At 30.4% G+C, this 14,108-nt stretch overlaps 1 protein-coding gene across 1 annotated transcript in view; it reads right to left on the bottom strand.

The window, feature by feature from the left end:
- Positions 1 to 14,108, bottom strand: part of LOC129988290 (PH domain leucine-rich repeat-containing protein phosphatase 2-like) — a 95,821-nt gene that overhangs the window by 49,569 nt on the left and 32,144 nt on the right. The window contains exon 3 of the mRNA XM_056096478.1: positions 7,337 to 7,610. Coding sequence (XP_055952453.1) covers positions 7,337 to 7,610 — 274 coding nt within the window. The remainder of the gene's footprint in view (positions 1 to 7,336; positions 7,611 to 14,108) is intronic.

Here is a 14,108-nt window from a genome sequence, read left to right as displayed (position 1 = left end):
AGAAGAATAGAAAGTAAAGTTCAAAACAACATAATATAAAAATAATTTATATTCCATTTGTCTATCTTGATATTATTTTTAAAAAAATATTTTTAGTTATATTTACGATAATGTTCGTTCGAGAATAAATGTTCATTACAATTAGAAAAAAAAAAAACCTGTAAGTGAATTAAGTTTGCATCACAGAAAGATAATTTTTGGACTTTTAAAGTTGTGTAAAATTGATTTTAGTTCATCAAAATATTCCGAAATCTCTATTCTGAAGAATCTCAAAATCTCGATTCGTATCTGAAGTATAAAGAAAGTACTGTAATTTCTAAAACATTCACACTCGAGATTTTGGTAAAGCGGCATGTTTCAAATGAGGTTAAACAAAGTATTTTTGGTATTATGTCTACCTATGTGTCCGTGGACACAATAACTTAAAAGACTTTTGAACAAGAAGGATTAAATTTGCTGTGTGATGTAGATTTGTATCGAATTTTGAAAGAAATCTATTCTGAGAAAATCTCTAAGAATGTTTGAGTACAAATGAAACCAATGACTACAAAATGTAATGACCCAAATTTGGTACACTGGTTAAACCATTAAAGTTAAGACTTTTGATAAATTCGAAAACAAATATGTCAAAGGGCTTACCACTTATGGTTCTGTACTTTCGCATACATGGAAACACAGTAACTCATAAACACAATGATTTAAATCTATGAAATTCGACATGTGATTTTGTAACTGTCAAATTTTTATTTCAATAGTACTGAAGAAAAAAAGAACACAATTCAAAATACATGTTAGCGCGATGAATTCAGTAAAATTACTAAATTCATGCCAAAAATCTACATTTCATAACTATGTTCGCCAATTCCCTTCAAGATTTTACCGAAGGCCTCAATTTTATGCGGTGGAAGGGAGATGACACCTCTGTTAAGAAAGTATGTTAGAAAAATTGGGGGGTCACTCCTGCTGTTTTTTTTTTTCTTACTAAGAATGCATATTTAGTATGATATCTTGCTCAATTTTGTGAAAATTGTAGATTAATTCATTCTGATTATCAATGTTTCATTTATGAATGCAAGACTATTTTAAAGTGATAAAAAAGTATGAATACAAATTTAAACCTTTCCTCGTATGATTAAACGCAAAACTCATAAATACAATGAATTAACCCTTTAAAGGGTCATTTTTTTCTAGTCATATTATGTTATTTTTAGGCTTGAAATTAGAATAAGAAAAGGGATTCATTTAGCTTATCAGATAAATTTAATTTGATTAATTAATTAATTTGCTTAATTAATAATTAAGTAACAAATCAAGACACATCATTTTGTCTGAGATAAAGAACTGAAGCATCTAAGTTTCTGACTTACTAAAAAATTTGTCAGAACTTATGCCAACCTACATAATTTCATACAAAGATTGATAAATTTGGTGGGAAGCATACTTCCCACGGCCCTAGAAAGGGTTAAATGAATTGAATTCAGTATGTGACCTTAAGACTACAACTGTATTTCTCTGTCAAATTTTGGTTTCAATTGCCCAGAAAAATGGCTCTAAATTACATATTCACGCGATGCATTCAGTAAAAATGCTACATTCTAGCCAAAGATCGATATATCATAACCATTATCCGCCGGTGCTATGCAATGCATCCGTGGTCTTAACCAGTGTGTAAAATTGTATGTGGGTGAGTGGGTGGTGATTTTTATTGAAGACTGTGCGAGAAGGTTTCAAGGAGACCCCTTCTTCTTCTTCTTCTAATTAAACATTAAATTCTCAAAATCAAGATCCTACTGACCAAGAAGTAACTATGTACTACTATATTTAGCACTATATGCCTAACAGTCTGTCTTGCAAAATGTTTTGAAAAATTTTCACATCACGCGCACCGTATGATACATTACTGAATTTAGATATAATATTCAACATATAAAATAGTATCTTGTATCAGTGCAATGATTATGGTATCAACATAATGCTGATATCATTATCATTGCACGAATGACATCGTTTATGCTTAAATTATAAAAATGTGATACATTGTATTTTAAAATATATTGAAAATCAGATACTAAAAGAATATGTTGCTTTTTCTCAAAAGTACATTTTGTGATTAATATAATTTCTATTATTGATAGAAAAAAGTAGAAAATTTTTCATTAAAATTGAATTTAGAAATTTTTTGCTGAGAACTGAATTGAAATTCCAAATTGAATAAGTTCTGTGCTGAAGACACTGTTTTTTTTATTTCAATCTACAAATAACTTAAAACTTCTTTTAATAAAACAATTCATATTGGCTTTGACATTTTAATGAATTCCCATGTAACAGAAATCCGGTTTATGCAGTCACTTCATTTCACAGTCGAAGTACCCTCACGCCGACCATATGGTTCCGTGAAATATAAAACCGTCAGAAGATGTCTGCGATACTAAATTCCAAATATAAGGTTTCTGTTGTTTCCCATTCTCAGCCTACCCCCTGATTCAAATATATTATCATCATTTGGGAAATGAATAAAAAGGGGATCAGAGATAAAATAAATAAAATAACTCGATTAAAAATAAGTGAAATTTAATGAAATTTTTAAAGTTATATTCATTTTTCAGAACTATTTTATTTTCCCTGACCCAAAGTAAACAAAAAAAAATCTATCTTGAGATTTTGATTAATCTCCACGTTTCGTGATAGCTGATATATTATATCTATCCATCTATTAGTATGACAAGATAATTGAAAAACGCAATAAGCTTCAAGCATGAAATTTGATATGATATCTTGTTTTGGTACTTTGGGATTATCCCGTGGACCTGTCTACGCTGTCGAAAATGTGCCAATACTCGCGAAATGCTCCAAAGGATTGGCGAAAATGGTCAACAGGATAATCCCAAAGTACGAAAATAATCGACAGGATAATCCGAAAGTACCCTTATTTTTTAATCAAATTTCTAGATTCCTATTTTTGTATGAAATCCGTAAATGGGAAATGTGTCTAATTGCATAAAATCAAATGTATTGGTAAAAACAACTTGTACTTCAAGTGATAACTAGGTGACTCAAGGTCATTTTAATCAAAGAAGCTATTCCATTTTGTCCCTTACTCATGGATTTGGCTAAACAGCACTAAACAAAATGAGGTTGCGCAACAATCTGAATTTTTGATGATACCTAGGTATTCCAAGGTCGTCTTGCCCAAAAGAAGATATCCTTTTTTCTCCATAATCTTTTATTTTTAACTCATGGTCTTGGCTAATTGCATAAAACCAAATGGGTTTATCAAAACAACTTGTACCTCAGGTGATACCTTAATGCTCCAAGATCATTTTGATCAAAAGGAGATATTCCCTTTTATCTCTTATTGATGGATTTGGCTAAACTACATTAAACCAAATAGAACTACATACCAACCTATACTTCAAGTGATACCTAGAAGTTCCAATGTCACTTTAAAACTATTCCCTTTTTCCCACACCTTTTAACATTAATTCATGGACTTTGCTTAACTACACTAAACTATCTTGGTGGTATAATGACCTTCGAATTCCCATTAGGTATTTTGGCTTGCATATTAAAGTTTTGTCTGAATCTTGAGAAAAATTTTACGAAATTATCTTAGCACAAAATACGTTAATCATAATTATGCTGCAGTTTGGAACTCATTTTGATAATAACAGAAATTAAGTCGTTAAGAGCTTAACTTCAAATTTTCCAGGTATTGTTTTATTCTATGCAAGACCAACAGTTACTGATGCATAAAATTATTATATTTATTATCAGGATAAATAAGTCCGTTTCTGCTAATTACAGACAACATCATATCATGGTAACGATATTTATATATAAAAGATTACTAAGGATCCTTATGTTAAGATTACTATGACCTTATCAAGAATTAAAATTCAATCTTGTTGCCAGTTTCAGAAATATATTATTAAAAGCAGGCGGCACACATTTAAGAGTTCGATATACCTTTAATGGGCAAGTCAGACTTATTGTTTGAAATGGATATCCTATTGGGGTCGCACAAATTGATATTTGGGAAAATTAAATTTTATTTTTATCTGGAGATGTAACGTTCATTATATCTGAAGTTCGCATCACGTCGCGAAAGATATTCGTCGGAACGTTACTGTCGTGGAGCAGAAACAATGCTTCATCAAGCACCGGATGCATGACTGAATGCTCGCGCGAAGCCAAACGATAGTTTTACAAAGCCAGATCGTTTTCAATTTCCTGTTCGCTCTTCTGTAAACTTCCAGCTAAGCAAAAAAAGAGCAAATAGTCTCCGACTTCTTTTGTTTTGGTTATTTGTTTTTTTAAAGATAACAAAATCCGGTTCTTAATTTGTAAAGTTACCTGGGTAATCAAGATTGTTTTACTTGGAAATGAAATATGTAACCTCAATATTATGGAAGTTTAATTTAAATCATTGTGATTTGACACTGCATTTTTTTTAAGTAGATTCCTATAGGAAAACTACATATTGCAATGGTTCTCATGACACGACTTCGGGAAAATTTCTTCAGTTCTTCACCTATCATTGTCCTTAGAACTCACTCAAAAAAGTTTATATTATATATATATATATATATTGCTATAACTTTTTTAATATTAAAGGTAAAAAAATTAATCCTATTAACCAAATTAGCGATTTATTAACCTGAACAGCTTTTGTATTTAAAGTTTTTCGATAATTGCAATATCTTAGAAGTCAGGGGCTGGAAAGTGATTTTCAAGCCCTAATTTTGATCGTTTCTAATATCGACAATTTATGTTGCCAGATAATAACTTGAATATAAAGGAATCTACCTTTGCCTTGTGAAATTTTCAAAGAGCTTCGAATGAAATTTTATTGTAACTACTCTGAGTTTAGAGAGACTTGTTCCTAACTGTTCAAGCTGTACTGTTCTCACAAATCATTCTTATGTTCTTTAGATAAGCTTTTATTATTTGAAATAAATTTTTTTAAAAACCCTTTTTACTTTCTCGTTTAAGAAGTATATAAAGAGCAAGAGCTGTAGTCGTCATAGAATTAAAACTCGAGATTTTGACAAATCTCCACATTTAAAATTTCCTTAATTCCAATAAGCATATTTTTGGAATCATGTCTGTCTCAATGTGTGTGAACATAGTAATTTAAAAGCACTATAAACTAGACTGATGAAATTTGGTATGTCAACACAATTTATTGATTTCTAACACATTTTGAGAGAAATCCATTTTTAGGAAATGTCCAATTTTTAGTTTACTGTCCAAATACAAGTAAACATGATAAATTCGAAACGTAACAGCTAGACGGATAAAATTGATACCAGATTTTGCATCTAAAATGAAGATCCGTATTAAATTTTGAGCGAAATCCGCTTGCTATCTCTCTGTAGGTCCTTAATTTCACAAGCTTAGAAGCTCGATAACCCCAAAACGTAACAACATTCTTAAAAGAAATTTAATAAACATTTTAGCAACTAATCTGTAGAATTTTTGAGCATGTAGTATGTAGAATTTTTGATTCGATCAGCGGGCTTGTTCATGGCAAGTGCCATCAGAAACAACAGCAACAACAGAATTTTTGAACCAGATCTATTAAAGGGTTGACCGTCTGTTCGTCTGAACTTTCGCATACATGCAAAGTACGATTACTCAAAAACTCAACAATTGAAATAACTGAAATTTGTAGTGTGATCTTGTTTTTAGAACTGTAATTGTGTTACAAATTCTGATTTCAATTGGTTGGAAAATAAAAGGCATCCGAAATACTTGTTCGCTTTTATACGAAGTACAAAACTCTCATTTGCAAAAATCTGAAAACAAGAATCTGAGTATTCAATATTATGGCGGATTGATATGAGCGAGGTTAGAAGCTGGGATCTTGTGGTTCGCAGCCGAGTAACATGACCACAATACAAATGCAATTGCTCGTGTTTCGTAGCTGTTATCTGGCTTATAAGCTTTTCACCACATATAAAGAAAACAAATCTACTTTTCTCAAAAACTATGTAAAGTTGGATGATGTTGGAATTATTTTATGGGTCCAATATACCCAATAATGAGTCAGATTCCTGGTCAGAATCATTAAACACATTAGAAACTAAAAGTCGTCAATATACTAGCCACTTCATTAAACTGCATGTTCATTAAGCTGTTGAGACTAACTTGCTATCTTCATCAAAATTACACTTGAGATGTACCTTTAATATTGTAATACTAGCAATGATAAATACCACCCAAGGGTGTAATATGAATTCTTTCGCACCCTGTAGTCATCAATGACTCTGAAAACATAAATGACACCGGGGACATGACAATATTCTTTCCACATATCATCGTATATAGTTTGAGAAAACGATTTAAGTGCAGTGATATTTTGTCCCCTTGATGCCCTACAGAACATTCGTTCAATACATTACACCTCTCGTGTTGTTAAAAGTAATGTTTACTAATTATGGTGCATCCATGCATCAGAAATCATGATAGAAATCAACCATCGATATGGATGCCAATAATAGGGGATAACAATCAATAATCGATAGGAGCGCTAATAATAGGAAATAACAATCAATAATCGATAGGGATGCAAATAACAGGGAATAACATTCATTTATCGATAGGGATGCCAATAACAGGGAATAACATTCATTGATCGATAGGGATCCAATAATAGGGGATAATTGATGAATTGTAATCAAGTACGGGGAAGCACTGTAGTTTTACCTCAAAAAGCTAGCGCATTACAAAAAAGTAAATCTGAGAATACAAAAAGGCTTTGGCATTTATCTGACAGAACTATTGTAAGTAGTTTGATAAAGTGGTGAAAACCTATAGATCATAGCAGTTCTGTTTTAAATTGTATCTCTTATTTGAATTTTGATTGAAGTGAAAATTTGGAATATCATCACGATTTATGGATGAAATGTTTCTCCGTCTATCAGGATATACAAGATGATTAGAATTACTATATTCTTACGCAAAATATTGCAAATAATAAAAAAATGAAATCTTTTTTTTTTCTTGCATTGGAAATATGCTTCATACTTAACCGGTTCGTAATTTGGCATTCTATAGAAAGAATGGGAAATGTGTGAAATATTTAATCTTTTCATATGTTACCACCCAGTTTTCGACATTCTATAAAATGCAGATTTTCTATACTGATGGCAACATGCACAATCGAAATTTGTTTTACCGTCTAGGTTTTCTTTTCTACATTTATATAAAGATGGACACTTTAATTCTAATTAACATGTACATGGATATGATTTAACGACTTTATGTGAAATCAGTTTAGTAAAACATATATTCACAATTTTTTACATTCAACAAATATTAATCATTAACTTACCACAAGTTGAGACAAATCTAAGGATCCGGATAATCTATTCCACGCAAGTCTGAGTTCTTTTAATCTAGAGGCAGCTCCGTCTGGCAAAGGATCTAAGAAGGAAATTCGGTTCCTTTGTAGATTGAGAATCTCTAAACACTGCAGGTTCCATATCGTACTCGGAATCTTCTCCAAGTGGTTGTTCGACACTGTGAGTGATGTCAGTGACACAAGAGAAGACCAGTCTTGGGGTAGGCTCCGAATATGATTAAAGTCACAGTGGAAGCGTTTCAACCTGAAATTTAGATGAAAAATATATATTCTAAATATTTTCATACGCTACAATGTCATGTAATAAAGGTGAATATTTACATCTGCAAATGCGTATGCAAGTGAAATGCTTATCATACATTTAAGAAGTAACAATCATTTAACAATCAATACATTAAGAAGCAAGCATAATTTAAGAAACAAAAACGGCCAACAGTTTGCTTCTTAAATATTTCAGATCTAAATATTTATGCATATAAGAAAGCATTTCAGAAGTTTTAGTTTAGTTATATTAACGTCCCGTTGTAAAGCAACACTAGGGCCATTTTGGGACGGGCATCGTAATTTTGAACCGTTGTCAGATGACGAGGACGACACCTGAACTGGCACCCCCTACCCTCTCCACACCAGCGGGAGGACGATTGGCATGACGGATTTAACGTGCAACAGACCCCCTTACACGACTGTTCTTCGGTGGAATCGGGTCTCGAACCTGAAACCCTACGGCTCACAAGCCGAGACCTTACCACCAGGCCACCGCGGCTTAAGCATTTCGGAAACTTAACCAGCTACATAAATGATAATATATAGACTTCAAATTAAAAATATTGATCTGTACGAAATTTTGGACTAAATAAATCGAGAAATGATGTTGAAAACTCACATTTAATTCTTTCCTTTAAATTACTAAAGTAAGTACAAACATACTATATTATGTTTCTCTATCTCTACTACTAATAAAAATTAATTCATGTGTAAATTGGCGCTCTATAAGGCAACGGCTATCCAATTTGGCACATATATATCGTGGCGAATTGGAATACACATCTCGGTGCAATTCTGTTTTTTGAAATGAACTAATGAGCTAAAAATTAAGCAAAATTTCGTTCGTCTTTCTTCCACGATAATTTCCGAAAATATTATTGCATAAAAAAATTTTACATCGTTTCAAAATTTAAAAGATAGTTTTATTAGTGATATAAATTTATTAATCATATAAATTTTTCATCAATACTTGCAATTTAATTTTTATTTGCTTAATTTCCAACAATAGATTACAAAGTTGCCCTGAACTTAAAACTGTTTTCAGTGTTTTATTAAATATTTAATCATGTAATATTCTTCCTTAGTTGAAAATTAAAGAAGAAAACTTCTGTTTCTTCTTTATGTTGTTTAAAAGACGAATATAAAAGTTAAATCACAATACCGCAAAATTTAGACGATAGATGAACCGCACATTTAAGTTTTTAATTATATATTTATATTATATATTAAGTTTTTAACATATATATTTCATTGGACAAATCTCCATTAGAAATTTCACATGTTTAATACACACTATGAACGAGCATATGTAATATAATTAAAATAACCCTGCTTTAACCAATTAACTGTATCGACCTCTTCAGAAAATGCGTATCTCAATTGTTATAAACATATAATAATACTCAATGTGTGTGTGTGTGTTGGCGCTCTACAGGCCAGACCGTTTGACTTACAGCCACCAAATTTGATACATGTATACCTTGGTGATCGGAAATGTGCACCTGGGGTCCCTTTTTTTAAATTTTTAATTAGAATTATAATTATTAATTAAAAACTAACTTTCCCGCCAAAAAAATATTTTTCCCCACCGCCAAATGAGTAAGGATTTGATTTTTTTCCCACGCTAATGAGGTTAGGCTTAACATTTTTCGGCCCTATTATTTCAACGATTCTATTTATTTTTTTAATGTTTGATGCATTTAAAATTAAACATTGTTAATTAATCGATCTGCTCATGATGAATCTGAGAAAATTTTATTGATTCTTGGGATGTTACATAAATAAAGAAAGATATTCTTATTTCCCATAAGGTTTAAATGCTCAGTGACTCTGTTTTCAGTAATCATATTACAAAAAAAAAATGCTTTGTTTCAGTAAAAAATATTATTATATTAATTGCAGATTAATCCTTTCCACTTTAATTTAAAGCATAAATTCTACGGGAGCTAACAGAAAATTAGAGAGATACATATTGCATTATGACTGAAGGCCTTTATAATATTATGAGTGAATTATACGACGATCAAAATTTGAAGTTTTAAAATATTTTGATGAAGAAGCTATTAAAGTAGGAATTGCTTAAAATACTTAATTATTAAAATTTTTACGAACATTAAGATTGGCGAACCAGCTGGTCACCAAAGGCGGCTAATATTATATAAATATAAAAAACAATTATTATATAAATATAATTGTCATTGAATAAACTCGTCATAACGCAAGATGTTGTACTTTTTCCCTTGACGAGTATACTCTTCAAACACAGTTGACTGGTTAATGAAATCAAGGAGATGAAGTTATATCTAAACGATTTAATAGAAATTAAATATAACCAACGAACTAGCGTATAAAATAAGTCATGAAGAGCTTACTCCTATTTGTCCTTTATTAGTTTTTAAAATGGATTGCCATGCGAATAAGAATTAGTTTTGTTACATTCTAATTTAAAACTTTTTAATTAGTTGGTATCTACAAAGTATATATATTTTTTAAAACCTTTCATTATCTCAGATTAAAACATTATAGACTTTCCATTATCTACAACAGGAAATCTGTCTCTATCTGTGAGTAAGTTTTTTCACTTAATTTAGTAATTGCTTAAAGTGAAATACATATTTGCTTCCCGATTAGTTTGTTTTTCATTTTTTCTCGTAATTCTTAAAGGCAGTAAGTAGTACAAAAATTCTCCTTAAAAAATAATAACAACAGTAGAAAACTTTCATTCTTATGGCCAATATAATCCTTTCAGGAAAAAGCCAGAAGCTTAATGTTTATTAGAATCAGATTATGTTTCACTCTTTTGTCTGTAGTAATTTGATAAACAAAACAAATAGCGAACAATTTCATTCCTGTTTTTTGATAACTAGACAAGGAAATCGAAGCTTTTATGAAAGCCATTTCACCTGAATTCCAGATAAATCTTTGGAGGAAAATCCTTTAGATATCTATAAAAAATGCATAAACTTTATAATATTTCAGGCTTCTTTTAAAAGATTATAAGGAATCGTTCTATAATTCCATTGTTTACGGGCTTAATATCTTCTTTCTGATGCGTGATGTCACGATTAAGGTTAGGGTGGTACAGAGAGCGATCAAGCTTTATGGACGTGTCGAGGAAGTGATGAAACTTGTTAATATCATTCCAATTCCCTTCTTAATCGTCTTTCATGATATAACCAGTTTAAGTGTGTGTGTGTTTTCTTAGATAAAACCGATGGCAATTTTTCGAAACTCATTCTTATTCTTATTTCATTGTTATTCGTTTGTTTTCCTATTGCACATTTAAGAAGATTCTGAATCAATAAACAATAGCATATTCTTCATGAAGAAAATTAAAAACAATTCTAATATTACTTTAAGAATATGAAACCCTAATTCTCTCCATGTGCCATAAATAAACTCCAAAGAGAGTTATTTGCACAGCACAATTTCATGGTGGAATTCATTGTACTAGCTGCCATTGGCGATCAGCTTTTCATCACAATTTATTGACTTTTTAGAATGTCAAATGATTAATATGGTATGAATTTTTTGAATTTATCTTGTTATGCGATATGAAAGAAAATTATTAATTAAAAAATCAGTTTATTGCAACTTAAAAAGTACATATATTACTAAATAAAAATGAAAATGAAAATTCTACTATGAAATTAAAAGCACACGTTTGAATATTCGATGGTTGAATCTGAATTTCAATGTAATTTTTAAAGACATTTTTTTAGATTGGTTCAATTAACATTGATTAAATCAATTGGGTGTTTTGGTGACAAGGTAAACACTCTTCAGAAAATTATTAATAACATTTTGTACCTCCATTCATTATGATTTACTTTTATTCAATTGAAATTGTAAAAATGTTCAATATAGCAATTTGAAATTTGTACGATGGTTTGCTTACATTTGACAGTTGCCATTCGACAATAAGTAATAAGGACGACTTCTGTGCCATGTACGTTAAGCCTTTTATATATACAGATATTTTGCTGGAGGAAAAAAAATTTAAGATGCCAGATATCCAGAATGCTTTATTTAAAATACATCTACAGTAGATATCGTCTGCAAATTTTTATAAAACATTTTTAGGAATTATAAAAATATTTGGCAATAGCTAGAAATTTATTTCGTTTTATCGTCTGAAAATAAATTCATTTTTAATGAGGTACAAAATTTTCATTCTATTGATTTTTTTTTCGAAATGTTAAACGCTTTTGAGCAAAGAATATGCCATAAATTTTTTTTCGCAATTAAATTTCAGTTATAAAAACATCTGAAATACAGCAAAAAGCATTTACAGATGACTTTGCATCAAAAACAATAGTACTTGATTTGGTATAAAAAAAATATAAAGACGGTAGGGAATCCGTCTAAGATGATCCGCGATCTGTAGACTATTCACTTCAATTGATAGTCAAAATATCGATAAGGTAAGATAATTGGTGCTTGATGATCGTCGCTTGACAAGACTATTGAGCAAATTTAGTTTTTATTAGATAGATGTTAGGTGATAGCACAGTTATCATTTTTTACATCAATTGACTATGTTATCCATGACATCGATTGATTTTGTTCTTATAATCTCATAATTGCTTTGCTACTTAATTTGCTTGTATATAGATTCTGAGTAAATCTATGTCAATCCCATAAACAAAATCAAATACCCAATATGAGGGAAAAATAAACCATTTTCCGAAAGGAAAGTTTCGCTTAATGATTTTAAAACAAAAATAATTCATTCTCGTCTGTCTCCCCTTCCATGTCTATGTGAGCAAGACATTTCAAAAAAAAAAAAAAAAAAAAAGAGTACGTGGTCTCTTCAAAATTTTCTCGCATACTCTCCAATTTCTTACCCCTTTTTTCCCTCATAAAACTGTGGACCTTGCATGGTATTAGTGATTAATAGTTAAAAATAATAGATCTTTGGAATGAATCTAGAATTTCTACTGAATTTATCAAGTGAATATGTATTTTTGATGCTTTTTTTTCGATCAATTGGAACCAAAATTTGACGCAGAACTACTATATCGAATTTAATTGATTTAAATGATTGCCTTTATGACTTATTGCAATTACATGCTTGCGGAAGTACAGAATAACAGACGGTCAAATTCGACAGTTTTGGCTGAAAATTTGAAAAGAATATTCCTTTTAGATGCTAATCCTTGTATCAAATTTCATCTCTATAACTCTATACTTTGTAGTTATAAAGTTTACTTGTATTCTAACAACAAGATAGACTTCCTCTTAATGGATATCGCTTAAAATTTCATAGAAATCTGCAAATATCATTTTAAATTCATATACCAAATTTCATCCGTTTTGCTAAAAAATCATTTTTTTTTTTAATTATCATATTTGCAGACATACGTAATACCAAAAATATATTTTTTGATCTAAGGGAGATCTGAAACGTGAAGATTTGACCATTCAATTTTTTGGGCGATAACGATATTTTCTCCGTACCTCGATGTTAAATTTAAAACGATATATCTATTAATAAAAAGAGGTCCAAAATGCGTTCTGAAATCTGAACAATTCGGAACTTCTACTGTATAGCTTACCGCAAAATGTGCTCCTACATTAAGACATCCCAAACATGGGGATGAGAAGTTTCCAGTATAGTAGCCTACTTTTCTTTTACCTGATATGCAAAATAATGGTGTGGGATCGAGCTATATCCACTTCGATGATGCAACGTGTCCCCTGCAAAAGGTTTGAACCGTTGCAAGTGAATGCCATTCAAACAAATTATTCACATCAGTCTCATTGAATTTATCCCAGATATTTAGGCTTCACGGGGATAGATCCTTTCGGTCATTGCAAAAAAATCTAATACATGAGAAAATCGAGGGATGAACATTCCATTTGTCTTGATTTGAAATTCGGTCGATTTTATTCATTTGAATTAATTTTAAGTTATATTCAACAATCCTTCTACTTATATGCATTCTTTATTTCCATGGAAGTTATCAAAGATTTAAATATTATTATTATGTCAACGTTATAATTACTCAGAAAATTCAATTAGTTTAGATTTCGAATCTAATAACAGACACAAGGTGGAAGCTGAACAGAATTCGGAAATAATCATACTTGTTTTTAGTATATTAAATGAAGAATATATTTTAAAAAGAACCAAAAATCATAATTCATTTTACAGTCAACAAGTAACAAACTAAAGTATTCTTGATCGCTTATTTTAGAATCAACAGAAAACAACATATTGTGTATTAAATTTTAAAATGAAACACATAAAAATAAATCATACACATACTGATTCAGACTACAGTCGCATTCATGATTAACCTAAATTGATAAACACGTTCAAATAGGTGTTTACAATAAATGCTATTGTATTCTAAAGAAGACAAAGTAGCAAATAAATGACTTGATTGCCATCTGAATTTATAACAAGTAGTCTCTTTCGTGACTGAATACAGATATAACGATTTAGAAACATATAATATTTGTTTTAAATATC

Source organism: Argiope bruennichi, chromosome 10 (genome assembly GCF_947563725.1).
Source record: "Argiope bruennichi chromosome 10, qqArgBrue1.1, whole genome shotgun sequence".
NCBI lineage: Eukaryota > Metazoa > Arthropoda > Arachnida > Araneae > Araneidae > Argiope > Argiope bruennichi.
The sequence above is the reverse complement of the archived record's forward strand: the minus strand, read 5'-3'. Positions and strand labels throughout refer to the sequence as shown.